At 43.7% G+C, this 16,570-nt stretch overlaps 1 protein-coding gene across 1 annotated transcript in view; it reads right to left on the reverse strand.

Moving 5' to 3' along the window:
* Positions 1–16,570, reverse strand: part of CACNA2D4 (calcium voltage-gated channel auxiliary subunit alpha2delta 4) — a 123,895-nt gene that overhangs the window by 87,181 nt on the left and 20,144 nt on the right. Inside the window, exons 7-13 of the mRNA XM_035028532.1 lie at positions 7,773–7,833; positions 6,972–7,122; positions 4,965–5,039; positions 3,748–3,837; positions 3,522–3,635; positions 2,956–3,034; positions 1,339–1,472 (exon numbers count right to left, since the gene is read on the reverse strand). Coding sequence (XP_034884423.1) covers positions 1,339–1,472; positions 2,956–3,034; positions 3,522–3,635; positions 3,748–3,837; positions 4,965–5,039; positions 6,972–7,122; positions 7,773–7,833 — 704 coding nt within the window. The remainder of the gene's footprint in view (positions 1–1,338; positions 1,473–2,955; positions 3,035–3,521; positions 3,636–3,747; positions 3,838–4,964; positions 5,040–6,971; positions 7,123–7,772; positions 7,834–16,570) is intronic.

Genomic DNA, 16,570 nt, shown 5'->3' on the forward strand with positions numbered 1-16,570 from the left:
ACACAAGTGCATGCATGGGGAAGAACCGCTTAAGGGGAAGCCATGGTGTAGTTGTAGCTGATCGTGGGGTCACTCCTAACACACATGAGACAGACCCACAACCTCTTCCTCACTGAGAACGCCAGAGCCACATCATTCCCCACCTCTGAGATGGTCTTCCTTCCCGACTACCTCATCTTACTGTGTGGGCTTCTTCAGCCTCCTTGAAAGGGGCTCCACACAAGCACCCCACTTTATCATAAAGACAGGCCCTCACAGGTGGTGTGTGCAGGTATGTTTGATATGTGTGATCTTCATCGGGATCAACCAAATGTTGTGCTGAGCCCATGGAGGTCTATAGTCTTCTTTCTTGGAGAATGAAGAACTTTTTAAAAATTGGATATATTTGACACATAACCTCATGTTAATTTGAGGTGTTGCTTAAGTGTTGCTTTGATACATTTATGTTGTCATATGATTGACATTGTAGTGTAATGTCTTTTACATTATGTAATTATTAAAATATTGTATTTGTTATACTGTACATAGATCACTAACCATCAAGTCTCTTCCCCTTCCTCATCTGATTTTTCAGCTGACAGTTTGGAAGTAAGGTTTTCTGAAAGCAAGTGATTTCAGTTGACTAATGTTTTACCAGCTACTGGAACCAGGAGGACCCTAGAGTTGGCCACGGGGATAGCAGGAAACAGTCTGGGTCTCTGGTGAGCAGGAAGCTCCTCACCAGCTCCAGGCTGGCCACCTCTAAAGTTCTCTTAGATGAGGGAGAATCACACTTCTCTCTTATAAGCCACTGTGTTCAGATCTCTCTTCATCCCAGGCTGATACATCATCACTGAAGCAGGTGGCTACATGTGGGAGATGGTATGAGAAGTGCCAGGAAGGTCCCTCTTGCTACCAAACATCTCATCTGACATTCTGCTTTGGTTATCTATTCCTTTGTGTAAGTCACTGCAACTCATAGACAGTTTCTGAAAGTACAGGGGCCCAGGAAGGGGAGCACCTGATGAAGCCATAGTATCTTGAATTACTGGTCAGACTCCTCTCTTCCTGAAACAGGTAGGAGAGAAGACAATGGGGGCTGTGAGGACAATGGGAAGCAGGAAGGAACAAGTTTGGAGCAGAGGGCCTCTGCTGTGGAGGGCAGCCTTGGACAGGTCTGCTCACTGGGTTTCTGGGTCTCTGGGGGCAGCATACATGCAAGGGTCTTCTAGTGGGTTGAGTATGTTCACCCCTTCACACCATCTCCTGAGGAGGTGCTCTGCTCACCTCTCTCCTGACCCAGAAAGTTACCTCTTATTCCCTGGGGCCCCTAACTCTGGAGCAGGGCCAGGCCCCCACCTTGCTGTCCATGTAGGCTTCTGTCCAGGTGATGTCATGGTCATGGTTGATGACCATAGGGCGGCTGAGCACGTGCAGGTACTCCATCACGTTCTCCTGTGCATCTGCCAGTGTGGAGATCTGCGTGTAGTAGCCTGACAGAGGAAAGGGTCTTGTGGTTGTGAAAAGCTGGGGTCACCCTTGGAATTGCTCTCCAGGACCCACACACTCTTCCCCGGCTGCTCTCAGCTTACAGGTGGGCTCTTCACTGGGAGCTTCCCTGGGTCACAGGGGACTACTTCCCCCCAAGGTTATGCTCTTTCCTGGGGACAGCTGGAGGTCGGTGGTGCTGTCTCAACCTAGGAGAATTCTGGGGGGCCTTCCCAATCCAGAGATGCCACAGGAGCAGCAGGGCCTCAGCAGCAAGGATTGTGTGGGTTGGCTTCCCTCTCATGATGATGCCCTCCTTACTTCCTTACAGGATTATCTTCCAAGAGCACCCTCTCCTGCATGCAGCTCTGTCTTGGGATCCATTTTCAGGGAGTACAGTCCAACACAGTGGCTCAGTGCCCCCTAACCCCCTTTCTCTGACCACTGTCCTTCCTCGGTTACAGGGAGGGGTGCTATAGCCTCATTGTTGTAGCCAAGGTGATATTTAAAAGAGCAAATGGCTTACAAGGCTATGAATGACTTAGAACATGCTTATCACCTCCCACAAAACATTCATTCCACCCTCCAAAAAGTGAAACTGCTTTTCATTCCCAGATGCCTCTTGTCTCAGACCCTCTGTCTGGAACACTCTTCCATGCTCTCTATGTCTGGCTGATTCCTACCATTCTTTATGTCTCAGTTTAGACACCTCTTCCTTTAAGAAGTTCTCTCTGCTGCCTCCAAATGGAGGAAGTACCTCTCTCGTCACGTCACTCTCCCAACCCCTGTATAGTCTGTGCCCCTCTGCCCTTATAGCACATTTCAGATAACATCACCACTGATGGTTCACTTGTATGTCTCCTCTGCTGGACAGTAGCAAGGACAAGACTGAGTCCATCCTGACCACTTTGCCAGGCACCACAGTACATGCTCAATTAACTTTGGTTGAATCAAGGGCCCAAGCTGGCATTGTGAAGCCTAAGTCTTGGGTTCTGGCCAGAGACAAATGACAACCACACCCAAAACATTATTCTAAAGAAAATGACGACCCTCTGCTTTTTGTCTGGAAGCAGAACCACGGTAAATGGGCTTAATTTGCAACAAGAGGAATGGAGGCTAGACATAAGAGAGAACTTGCATTTAAACTGTGGGTCTCACCCCTGCCTCACTCTGTCTGTATTGTGGTTCATATAGGCTTTATTTGAAGAGAGAATTTTCTCTTCTGTAAACACTGGATAGATAACCTCTCAGTTTCATTTCAGGTGACTTTATGACTTAGAGTCCCTACAGGGGTAATCATGCATTTACTCAAGGTTTCATGGGGGCAATCTACATTTTGTCTAGCTTTTCCCAAGTAAGAAGGAAGAGCAGATACTGTCATCTCGACACAGTACTGCTCCTCTGCAAGGCCCCCATGCAGGAACCATGGCTTAGCATCTCTGATGACTGGGTGCAGGCTGCAAGGAGCTCTGCTCACACACCACCTACCTTTGTTGTTGCATGCAATCCACTTCATGCGGTCAGCAAAAGTCACTTCTCTTCCAATAAGATAAGTGAAAACTCGAACCTAATCCACAAGACACAGATGTACTCAGCAGCCATGATTCCTGGCTATAAGTAGTGCTAATATTATTTATGTGAATCTTGGATGTCAGGTCAAACACTTTGCTGACTTTGGATTCTCCACTCTCATCCTATTGACCAGAAAGGATTCTGAGGCCCAGGCAGCGACGGGACTTGCCAGGGCCATGGTGACATGGGCCAGGTACAGGGCGGAGGGTAACAGCCTGGCAGTTTTCCTCTCAACACCACATCTGATTTCTCATCCTGAACTCTTTCTCACATGAGACCTCTGTGCCTAGGGTCAACATAATTTTGGAACACCAGTCTGGGACATACTATCTGAATATACTAACAGGTCTAATGGGGCAGAACATTTGAACTCAGGGCAGGCCTGGTTTTTCTGGGCACTATTGGTTATCCCATGCAGGCAGTAGGAGAACACTTCCTTTGGTCCCTTCCCCTGCCCTCTTGACTTCCACCAGAAGAGTAACCTTGCAGTCCGGCCAGTTGTACTTCTCAAACACTGGCTCATAGTCCTCCACGGCCCCATCGGTGATCAGCATGATGGCCTGGTTGCAGAGGCTTCCTTGCCGGGCCTCTTGGAACTATATGGGGAAAGGGCAGGCACCGTAACCGCAGGCCATCTACTACCCTCCCCACACCTCCACCCTGTCTCCCAACCTTCCACTCTTCCCCAGCTTCACCATGTGTGGGTACCTGCTTCAGGATCTGGAAGGCTTCAATCAAGGCTTGGTTCACGACCCCCACACCCCTGACCATCAGCTCATCTACCAGTTGTTTGAAATGCTGTCATGGGTAAGAAATTAGAGGAGGGTCAGTGGATCAACAGCCAGGGAACTTTCATCTTTGGTCTTTTTTTTTTTATTAAAGATTTTATTATTTATTTGACAGAGAGAGACACAGCGAGAGAGGGTACACAAGCAGGGGGAGTGGGAGAGGGAGAAGCAGGCTTCCTGCTGAGCAGGGAGCACGATGCGGGGCTCGATCCCAAGACCCTGGGATCATGACCTGAGCCGAAGGCAGACGCTTAACAACTGAGCCACCCAGGCGCCCCTCATCTTTGGTCTTAATTTCAGAGGCTGTTTAGAGCTGTTTTCCCAAAGCATGATTGCAGGATCCATCTCTTCATGATCCAGCTAATTTCATGGCTGGATCCCTACAATAGATGTTTCTCAAATGCCCCCAAGATAAACTGAAAGAGTGTAAGTGGCTGGGTGCAAACACAACCCCACTACTAGAAGGAAATGCCAAGTGTGAGCCTATCCAGAGCAGGGTGACAGTCCAGGCAGACTGCTAGGAGCCACTGCCCAGGTTCCCAGGTCCCCAGCACCTTCCGCACCCAGCCCAATGTAATTAACAATGAACATTTCACAGGAGAAACCAGGGAGGCCACCAGGGGCTCCAGAGTCCAACCTGAGGCCGGATTCAAGAAGCAGCCAAACTCAAATTCCCCAGTCACAGGAAGAAGGATCTGTCACATGAAAACTTTTCCTTTTAAAAAAAGTTGCCTCTCCTCCTTGGCCTTTGAGAAGGACTCAATCTAATGGGTTTGAACTTCTCTTCCTTTTGGGGAAGCTCCTTGTGACTGATATAGTGGAAAGGCCCATGGAAGAGGCAAAGAGGGAAACTGAGTCTTGGATAATCCATAGAGTGAAAAAGCAGTCCTGAATAAGTGAGATTTCCCTTGGATGGAAGATCTCTCTGTGCTCACTATTTGCTCTGATAGGCAAGCAGCATATTTATGAAGAAATTTCTTGGGTGTATTTACATGGGTAACTTCTTTGTCCTCTTTCCAAGTGCCATGGGAATAAGTAAAGGGGGCCATCAGGCAGTCTGTACAGGTGACTGCCCACCATCCTAATCAGAGCAGGGACTCAGAAGAATCAGGCACTCACCTGATGGTGGACACTCACCTCACGATTGTCTCGATCCGCCTGGACAAGGATCCCTTTAAAACAAGGCTCGATGTAATGGATGTAGTCACTGTACTGTAGTTGCAAAGGGCAGAGGGGACAGGAGAACAGACTGGGTCAGTTTGGAATGTCAGGACCCAGTGAAAAAGCTCAGGCAACTCACAGGTTACCTAGGCACATGTATAATATTATCTTGGGGTACCCTATGCTTCTGGCAGTTCTCCTGAGTAGAGAGAAGGCACTACAGAGAACAGTGAGGCATTAACTCCAAAAATTCTCCCTCAAATCCTAGTCTTGGACCATTTTTTTCAGGTGGCTGGCTGAGTGATGTCCATCTCCCAGAACACAGAGAACCTGAAGGTACTGAGAGAATCCCTTTGGTCTTCACCCCTATGACTAGACAAAGTTCCTTCCATGAGAATCCCAGAGGCTTCCATGTGCAGACCCCTCCCCAGGGCCTGGGTCTGGGGATTAGGAACTGTGTTCTTTCACCCTTTGCCTTGCACTTATGATGAAGATCTTCTAGCTATCCACAAGGAATGGGAAGGGAAAAAGATGAATTATTACTGCCCTCTTTTTCTTAATCACTCCACTTCCTTATAGTTAAAATTCAAATCTTCAAGATGTCTTTAATCCACTTCTGTTTAAATAAGAAAGGGAGGGGCGCCTGGGTGGCTCAGTCGGTTGAGCAGCCGACTCTTGATTTCAGCTCAGGTCGTGGTCTCAGGGCCGTGGTATCAAGCCCACATCAGGCTCTGCCCTCAGCAGGGAGTCTGCTTGTCTCTAGCGCTCTCTCAAATAAAATCTTAAAAAAAGAAAATAAATGAGAGGGAGAGAAAGGGAGATGATGGTGACACGGTGGTAGGAGTGCATGCAAGTTCTAGGGCAAATGGTGGGGTGTTCTGGGGGAACATTGGGAGCAAATGCTTCCCCTACCTCTCCTCCCCAAACAGCAGGAGAAGGGTTGGGAGAGAGGTAGGGCAGGCTCTGCGGGAGGAGCAGGAGCTCCCCCCACTCTCCCGGAGGTGTCAGACCTGATCTCGTAGCTGTCCTGTCGCTGCTGCAGATCATGACCAGGGATGGAAAGGTGGTGGAGATGGGGAGGGTGGGGTCCAGGAGTGGTGCAAGTGGGTAAATGATGTAGGCCTCAGGGGAGCAATTCAGGGATGAGGGGGGCCCTTCTCATACCCTGGGATGAACATTTTGAAGTTAAATCATTTTGCCTTGGTATCCCTTTACTAGATACATAAATCCCACTGAAGGCAAGCATTTTCAGCACTGTGACAAGCCAATGGGGGAAAGTTTTGGATCATGTGACCTTCAAAATGATGCCTCCAAGGTGGCAGTCAACTCTGCGTCCTTGGAGGACAGAGCTTGCCTGCTCTTTCATTACATTCCTGACTTGTATCTTCCCATTTCTTTCTGCTTCATCCCTCTCCTTCATTACTTTTCTAGGGCAGGCAGAGCTATCCTCAGGAAGATTTGTGGTGAAAGCAGGACCAGGGCTTGCTGGTCCCTTTCTAGGCCCCCACAACCTATGCACCTATGTTCCCCTTCTCCTGATGCATTTGGATTTGGGTGGGATGAAAGAAGTGGAAGGGCTGAAAATGTAAAAAGCAAGAGCCCAGGGTTCACTCATCCTAACCATAATGGAGAGGCTGTTCCAGAGATGGGTACCAGTCAAGAGCACATGGATGGGGGTAAGTTAGGTATTTGCTCAGGGTCAGTGCCTCTTAATTATTATTCTCAGACTCATCTGAGAAACTGATGAAATCTATGGAATCAGAAAAAATGGATGCACACATTTTACACATAATTTCAGAAACTCTGTGGACCTCTTGAAGGCCATCCTTGGTCCGACCTTAGTTTAGAAGCCCCGGCTTCAGAGGAGAGAATCATTATACAGTATGAAGCATCAAGTGATTATAAGTATAGGTCATTCTAGTGCAGGCAGAGGAAAGGTTTTTTCCTAGGGAGAGCTATTCTAGAGCAGGAAGGCACATTTACCGCGATGATGTTAACAAAGTCATTCTCCCCCAGTGTGTCCAGGATGGTGGAGATGGTGTGCTTGGCGATAGTCATCCGCAGCCCCTTCATGCTACCACTTGTATCCACCACAATCACTATGTCCTTGGGAGAAGTAGCAGCTTGAATGTACCTTTAGCAGAAAGAAAGCACAGGCCAATGATAGGAAAACCAAAGCCATAACAGCCTCCCAACTGAGTCTCTAATTATTTCTATTCAGATTCTGGCTCAAGTGTGTCCAAGGTTCAGGTTAGTGATCCATCAAAGCTAGGTTTTATACACTCAGCATAGTTCTAAAGCCATTTGGGGGTCAACAGCTGGGAATGTGCACATCTAATAGGCCTGTCAGGTGGGAGCAAGGTTAAGTCCCAGTGGTAACCCTTATCCTCTTCGTTTTGGACCAGCCAGCGTCCTAGAGGGCCAGACAGCAGGGAGGGATATAGTTGGATTCCACCCTCAGATTTTGTTACAAATCTGCCAGAGGAGGCATGTGGAAGGAGAGGAAAGTTTGGTAGAACGCTGATTTAGAGACAGCTCAATGTCCTGTGAGGAGGTTTGGGGTGGTGAAGACAGATGTGATGAGTCCTGGAGCAAGGGCAGCTGCAGAGACAAGGAGAAACGCAGGCGGCAACTCTTCCTGCTCTCTTGTGGGGTTAAGGTTCTACACACCTGAGGCCCTTGGCTGGGGGTGGGGGTGGGGCAGAGACCACAAGAGAACTAGGCAGAACCCAGAGGTTATAGGAGAGATGCCAGCACCAGAAACCTTTCCCCTGCAGCTCTTACCAGCCACGATTTCTGCAGTCAAAGGCAATGACTCCATTCTCATCAGGTGTCCATTTGATACCTGGGAAAATAAAGTCTGGCTCTTTCACCAGCTCAATAAAGCTGCTTCAGAGCACTGGTTGGGTGATGATGTCCAGTTTGGCCATCCCCAGTGCAGGGCCAGCAGTGGACCTGGGCGGCAGGGTGTGGGACTGCTAGATCACACCCTGCAAATTGAGACAGCAGGCAAGGAGGAAGGCCAGCTTATGGAGGGACACCTAACACCCACATTGCCCAGACCCAGAGTTGGGGTTACTTTCAAATGGTAGGACCCCCAAATGAGATGCCTGAGACTCTTGTGACTGAACCTTATATCAAGTTGTAGAAGGGGAAGCTTGAAGGAGGTGTGACTTTTAACATCCATTACCATCAGCAAAGCAGGGACAGGGTGGTAAACAGCCAGATGCTCAGATCTCTAGCCCACCTGCTTCTACTCAGCTTAATTAAGCTCACTGGGAGAAGTGATGTGGTAATAACACTGTAAGCTCCTTGAAGTCAGGGATTCCCAGTATCTAGCATAGTGTCCGACACAGCACCTAGCAGAGTTGATGCTCAATAAATGTTACATGAATGAAAAATGAATAAATGAATATGAAAGATCTTGCCTTGAGCACTAGCGGAGTGCTGGGATAGATTTTGTCTTATTCATCTGTTCAGAAACTTGGATAAATGCACACAAAGCACAGATAACACTGACAAGATCCATGATAGAATCTCTGTTGAAAGATTTTAACGATTGGGAATAGTGGGTTCAAAATAAGGAGATGAAAAATAAATGGTGAAATTGTTGTAGGTTATGTTTGGGCTAGAAAAAAAATAGTGGCAGTATCATGAATGTCTAGGAGCTCCAAGAGATCGCCCTGTTCCACAGCAGTTAGACTTCAGATGAGATGCACCCTTTGAGACATTGCTGGTCTCTCAAAGGTAGGAGATGTTTTCAGGCATCATGGCCCCAAACCAGACAAATGAAAGCAGAGTTCTAAGAGTGAGGGGCAGAGGTCAAGGCAGCCAGGAGCCCTGAAAAGAAGAAATGGGACAAGATCATGGTGGGAGCTTGAGTAACAATGGCTCTGATGTAGACATGCAGGCAGCTGGGAGAAGTAGGGTCTTCCAAAGGCCACATTCCTATAGCAGCACGATTGTGGGCAATCTGATCCTTAGAACAGTAATGAGGAGGGGGAACTGCATCTGAGGTTCTTGGCTCTGAACCAAAACCTTAGAAGAGGGTTTTAGTGGTCCTGGTAGGGGTATCTTCAACTCCCAAGAAGAGACAGAAGTGGTCCTCTGGAGGGGAAGCTTGCCTCTTGAAGTGGTATGGCCTCATAGGCAAAGATTACCAAATACATGAGAAACAGGCAGTGTGAGTGAGAGGCAGCTGAAGCAAGAACCATCAGATGTAGCCTCCCAAGGATTACAGGTGTCTGAATTACCAAATACAAGGTATAGGTTAGCTATGTTGGAGAAATCACCAGGAAGAATATATAACAATAAGTGATTAGGAATAAAGAAACAGCCTTAAGAATATGGAACATTTGGAAATGAAAAAAAAAAATTTAAGTTGAAAAAATGCATAATGGATTGCTCACAGGTAAAGAGAAAATGCATGCATTTGAAGGATTCATCCAGAGGCTAGAGTGAGAAGGTCTAATGTGTGTCTGGCTGGAGGTGTAGAAAAAGAAAAAGGAGAACATGAGGAAGGACAATGGTGTCAGCATGCTCTAGGACTGAGAAATAATCCCAATCCACAGAATTAGGAAACACAGTGTATCCCAAGCAGGAAAAATAAGATATCCACATGTAGACATGCAGTAGTGAAACTGCACAGCTCCGAAGGCAAATAAATGGTGAAATTGTCATAGGTTATGGTAAATAAATAAATAACTATGTTGAAAACAGCCAGAAAAGCTAGAATACTTACAAAGGAACAGCAGTTAAACTGATAGCGGATTTTTGCATCATCAATGGAAGCCAGAAGACAGTGGAAACACAGTTTTAAGGTGTTGAGAGAAAATAATTGCTAATTTAGAAATGCATTCCCAGCAAAAACAATCATTAAAGAATACAACAGTGTTGATAGAGAACAACAGTGTTGTTTGCTGAAATCAGCTTGGGGGTTTCTAGTTCCTCTGTGCTGTTATTTATTGCAAACCATTTCTCAGGGGTGTGTCATTAAATACAGGCTTAGTCACTCCTCTCCAAAACAAAAGGACTTTGCCTTTTCTGTTTAAATAAGATGACAACAGGAAATGATTTGTGTAACTCATAAAAAAAAGATTAATTTAAAAACAAAATAAAACAAAAAAAGAGGATAAAATAAAACGTTTGTAGATAAACAAAGCTGGAGCAGTTTACCACCCAGAGACCTACTGGAAAGGAACTTCTGGAGGATTTACTTCAAGAAGGAAAAGGATCTTGGAAAGACAGCTTGAGATGCATGAAGGAATGGTTGGCAAATAAAATAGTAAACAAAGTGCTAATTCCAAATAGGCAATGTTTGTCTCAAGTAACAGTAACAGTATCTAATTTGTGGGAATAAAAAAAGGGAAATGTTAGTTAACAATAGAATGGAAGTCAAGGTGGGAGAAGGAGATGTAAGTGCAAGAGTCCTAAAGCCATTTTGTGACTGGAAGGAGAGTAAAGATATTATTTAATTTTAACATCTTGTGTTAGTATGCCTGATAAAATTGCAGGGGTAATTACTAAAAATAAAACCAGAAGGATAAGTTCCAAACTGATAGAAAAATAGAGAAGTAATGAGGGAAGGAGATATTTATCAAAATTTAATCATTGAAAAAGACAAAGAAGGAGAAAGAGGAAACATAAAAATAGAAGAACAAGTAAAAAAAAATTTTTTTTGAAGAACAAGTAAAAATTTTAAAAATCATACAATAGCATGTTCAAATATATCAATACAATAAATGTAGATGTATTTAACTTGCCAGCCAGTAAAAGAGATTGTCAGTTTGGATAAAAACTGAAAAGCTATGAGCTATTTTCAAGAGATAGGACTAAAACAAAACAACACAGAAGGTTAGAAGTAAAAGGAGGCAAAAAATATATATTACCCAAATACTAACCAAGAACTGGTATCACTCTATGGATATCAGACAAAATAGACTTACAACAGAAAGTGTCATGGGGGCTAATGAAGGTCAAATAGCAAAGATAGAGAAATCAGCAAAAATATAGAAAATTTAAACAATACAATTAACAAGCTTGGCCTAACAACATATGCAGAAATTTTCATCAAACAATTAGAGCACATATATTCTTTTCAAGCACACATGGAATATTTATAAAACTTGATGACATACTTGATGGCATCTCAACTGATTTCACATAATCAGTACCACACATGCCAGTTTCTCTGACTGCAAATAAACTGAATTAGAAATTTATAATGAGAGGCTGGTGGGCTGGGCGGGCGGTGGGCGGCCGGGAGCGCACGGCAGACTTGGCAGCCGCGAGTATTTAGTTACTTGTTAGTCAGTGTCAGTTGCTCGGTGGCGGCAGCCGCAGTCACCAGGAAGGGGATGGGCCGGCTGGCGATGGTGGTCACCACAGTGGCATGTGTGCCTTTCAGGTATCTGCCTGAACTGGAACTCATGCTGTAAACATTTTTTTGTGGATTCATCTAAAAACCTGAGGTCTCTTCTCATTTATTTAGTGTGTATTTTTCTGGGGTTGTTGTTACCCTGTTAGCATTTTGTTCTCTCATTCACCTATTCTCCTCTGGACAAAATGACAAGACAGAAAAAATCACCTCAAAAAAAAAGAACAAGAGGCAGTACCGACTGCCAGGGACCTAATCAATATGGACATTAGTAAGATGTCGGAACTAGAGTTCAGAATGACGATTTTAAAGATACTAGGTGGGCTTGAAAAAAGCATGGAAGATATTAGAGAAACCCTTTCTGGAGAAATAAAAGAACTAAAATCTAACCAAGTCGAAATTAAAAGGGCTATTAATGAGGTGCAGTCAAAAATGGAGGCTCTAACTGATAGGATAAATGAGGCAGACAAGAGAATTAGTGATCTAGAAGACCAAATGATGGAAAATAAAGAAGCTGAGAAAAAGAGAGATAAACAACTACTGGATCACGAAGGCAGAATCGAGAGATAAGTGATACCATAAGATGAAACAATATTAGAATAATTGGGATCCCAGAAGAAGAAGAAAGAGAGAGAGAGGCAGAAGGTATATTGGAGCAAATTATAGCAGAGAACTTCCCTAATTTGGGGAAGGAAACAGGCATCAAAATCCAGGAGGCACAGAGAACCCTCCTCAAAATCAATAAAAATAAGTCAACACCCAGACATCTAATAGTAAAACTTACGAGTCTCAGAGACAAAGAGAAAATCCTGAAAGCAGCTCGGGAGACGAGACGTAACCTACAATGGTAGAAACATTAGATTGGCAACAGACCTATCCACAGAGACCTGGCAGGCCAGAAAGGACTGGCATGATATATTCAGAGCACTAAATGAGAAAAATATGCATCCAAGAATACTATATCCAGCTAGGCTGTCACTGAAAATAGAAGGAGAGATAAAAAGCTTCGAAGACAAACAAAAACTAAAGGAATTTGCAAACACGAAACCAGCCCTACAAGAAATATTGAAAGGGGTCCTCTAAGCAAAGAGAGACCCTAAAAGCAACATAGACCAGAAAGGAACACAGACAATATGCAGTAACAGTCACCCTACAGGCAATACAATGGCACTAAGTTCCTATCTTTCAATAGTTACCCTGAATGTAAATGGGCTAAATGCCTCAATAAAAAGACACAGGCTATCGGATTGGATAAAAAAACAAGACCCATCGATATGCTGTCTGCAAGAGACTCATTTTAGATGCAAAGACACCTCCAGATTGAAAGTGAGGGGGTGGAAAACCATTTCCCATGCTAATGAACATCAAAAGAAAGCTGGGGTGGCGATCCTTATATCAGACAAATTAGATTTTAAACGAAAGACTATAATAAGAGATGAGGAAGGACACTATATCCTACTTAAAGGGTCTATCCAACAAGAAGATCTAACAATTGTAAATATCTATGCCCCTAACATGGGAGCAGCCAATTATATAAGCCAATTAATAATAAAAGCAAAGAAACACATTGACAACAATACAATAATAGGACTTTAACACCCCCCTCACTGAAATGGACAGATTATCTAAGCAAAAGATCAACAAGGAAATAAAGACTTTAAATGACACACTGGACCAAATGGACTTCACAGATATATTCAGAACATTCCATCCCAAAGCAACAGGATACATTCTTCTCTAGTGCCCATGGAACATTCTCCAGAATAGATCACATCCTAGGTCACAAATCAGGTCTCAACCAGTACCAAAAGACTGGGATCATTCCCTGCATATTTTCAGACCATAATGCTTTGAAACTAGAACTCAATCACAAGAGGAAAGTTGGAAAGTACTCAAATACATAAAGGCTAAAGAGCATCCTACTAAAGAATGAATGGGTCAACCAGGAAATTAAAGAAGAATTTAAAAATTTCATGGAAACAAATGAAAATGAAAACACAGCTGTTCAAAATCTTTGGGATGCAGCAAAGGCAGTCCTAAGAGGTAAGTATATAGCAATACAAGCCTTTCTCAAGAAACAAGAAAGGTCTCAAGTACACAACCTAACCCTACACCTAAAGGAGCTGGAGAAAGAATGGCAAATAAAGCCTAAACCCAGCAGGAGAAGATAAATAATAAAGATCAGAGCAGAAATCAATGAAATAGAAACCAAAAGAACAGTAGAACATATCAACAAAACTAGGAGCTGGTCTTTGAAAGAATTAACCAGATTGATAAACCCCTGGCCAGACTTATCAAAAAGAAAAGAGAAAGGACCCAAATAAACAAAATCATGAATGAAAGAGGAGAGATCACAACCAACACCAAAGAAATACAAACAATTATAAGAACATATCATGAGCAACTATATGCCAGCAAATTAGATAATCTGGAAGAAATGGATGCATTCCTAGAGATGTATCAACTACCAAAACTGAACCAGGAAGAAATAGAAAACCTGAACAGACCTATAACCACTAAGGAAATTGAAGCAGTCATCAAAAATCTCCCAAAAAACAAAAGCCCAGGGCCAGATGGCTTCCCAGGGGACTGCTACCAAACATTTAAAGAAGAATTAATACCTATTCTTCTGAAACTGTTCCAAAAAATAGAAATGGAAGGAAAACTTCCAAACTTGTTTTATGAGGCCACCATTACCTTGATCCCAAAACCAGACAAAGACCCCATCAAAAAGGAGAATTACAGACCAATATCCTTGATGAACATGGATGCAAAAATTCTCACCAAAATACTAGCCAGTAGGATCCAACAGTACATTAAAAGGATTATTCACCACGACCGAGTGGGATTTATCCCTGGGCTGCAATGTTGGTTCAACAACCATAAATCAATCAATGCGATACAATACATTAATAAAAGAAAGAACAAGAACCATATGATCCTCTCAATAGATGCAGAAAAAGCATTTGACAAAGTACAGCATCCTTTCTTGATCAGAACTCTTCAGAGTATAGGGATAGAGGGTACATACCTCAATATCATAAAAGCCGTCTATGAAAAACCCACAGCGAATATCATTCTCAATGGGGAAAAAACTGAGAGCTTTCCGCATAAGGTCAGGAACGTGGCAGGGATGTCCACTATCACCACTGCTATTCAACATAGTATTAGAAGTCCTAGCCACAGCAATCAGACAACAAAAAGAAATAAAAGGCATCCAAATCAGCAAAGAAGAAGTCAAACTCTCACTCTTTGCAGATGATATGATACTTTATGTGGAAAACCCAAAAGACTCCACCCCAAAACTGCTGGAACTCATACAGGAATTCAGTAAAGTGGCAGGATATAAAATCAATGCACAGAAATCAGTGGCATTCCTATACACTAACAACAAGACAGAAGAAAGAGAAATTAAGGAGTCGATCCCATTTACAATTGCACCCAAAACCATAAGATACCTAGGAATAAATCTAACCAAAGAGGCAAAGGATCTGTACTCAGAAAACTAGAAAATACTCATGAAAGAAATTGAGGAAGACACAAAGAAATGGAAAAACGTTCCATGCTCATGGATTGGAAGAACAAATATTGTGAAGATGTCAATGCTACCTAAAGCAATCTACACATTTAATGCAATCCCTATCAAAATACCATCCACTTTTTTCAAAGAAATGGAACAAATAATCCTAAAATTTGTATGGAACCAGAAAAGACCCCACATAGCCAGAGGAATGTTGAAAAAGAAAAGCAAAGCCGGTGGCATCACAATTCCGGACTTCCAGCTCTATTACAAAGCTGTCATCATCAAGACAGTATGGTACTGGCACAGAAACAGACACATAGATCAATGGAACAGAATAGAGAGCCCAGAAATGGACCCTCAACTCTATGGTCAACTCATCTTCGACAAAGCAGGAAAGAATGTCCAATGGAAAAAAGACAGTCTCTTCAACAAATGGTGTTGGGAAAATTGGACAGCCACATGCAGAGAATGAAACTGGACCGTTTTCTTACACCACACACAAAAATAGACTCCAAATGCTTGAAAGACCTCAATGTGAGACAGGAATCCATCAAAATCCTAGAGGAGAACACAGGCAGCAACCTCTTTGACCTCAGCTGCAGCAACTTCTTCCTAGAAACATCGCCAAAGGCAAGGGAAGCAAGGGCAAAAATGAACTATTGGGACTTCATCAAGATAAAAAGCTTTTGCACAGCAAAAGAAACGATCAACAAAACCAAAAGACAACCGACAGAATGGGAGAAGATATTTGCAAATGACATATCAGATAAAGGGCTAGTATCCAAAATCTACAAAGAACTTATCAAACTCAACACCCAAAGAACAAATGGTCCAATCAAGAAATGGGCAGAAGACATGAACAGACATTTTTCCAAAGAAGACATCCAAATGGCCAAGAGACACACGAAAAAGTGCTCAACATCGCTCGGCATCAGGGGAATCCAAATCAAAACCTCAATGAGATAACACCTCACACCAGTCAGAATGGCTAAAATTAACAAGTCAGGAAATGACAGACATTGGCGGGGATGTGGAGAAAGGGGAACCCTCTTACACTGTTGGTGGGAATGCAAGCTGGTGCAGCCACTCTGGAAAACAGTATGGAGGTTCCTCAGAAAGTTGAAAATAGAGCTACCCTACGACCCAGCAATTGCACTACTGGGTATTTACCCCAAAGATACAAATGTAGGGATCTGAAGGGGTACGTGCACCCCGATATTTATAGCAGCAATGTCTACAATAGCCAAACTATGGAAAGAGCCAAGATGTCCATCGGCAGATGAATGGATAAAGAAGATGTGGTGTATATATATACAATGGAATATTATGCAGCCATCAAAAGGAATGAAATCTTGCCATTTGCAGCGACATGGCTGGAACTGGAGGGTATTATGCTGAGTGAAATAAGTCAATCAGAGAAAGACATGTATCAGATGATCTCACTGATAGGAGGAATTCTTAACCTCAGGATACAAACTGAGGGTTGCTGGAGTGGTGGGGGGTGGGAGGGATGGGGTGGCTGGGTGATAGACACTGGGGAGGGTATGTGCTATGGTGAGTGCTGTGAATTGTGTAAGACTGTTGAATCACAGACCTGTACCTCTGAAACAAATAATACATTATATGTTTAAAAAAAAAAAGAATAAGATAGCAGGAAGGGAAAAATGAAGGGGGGGAAATTGG

Source organism: Mirounga leonina, unplaced genomic scaffold, assembly GCF_011800145.1.
Source record: "Mirounga leonina isolate KUSES-001 unplaced genomic scaffold, KU_Mleo_1.0 Mir_201, whole genome shotgun sequence".
In the NCBI taxonomy this organism is placed as follows: domain Eukaryota; kingdom Metazoa; phylum Chordata; class Mammalia; order Carnivora; family Phocidae; genus Mirounga; species Mirounga leonina.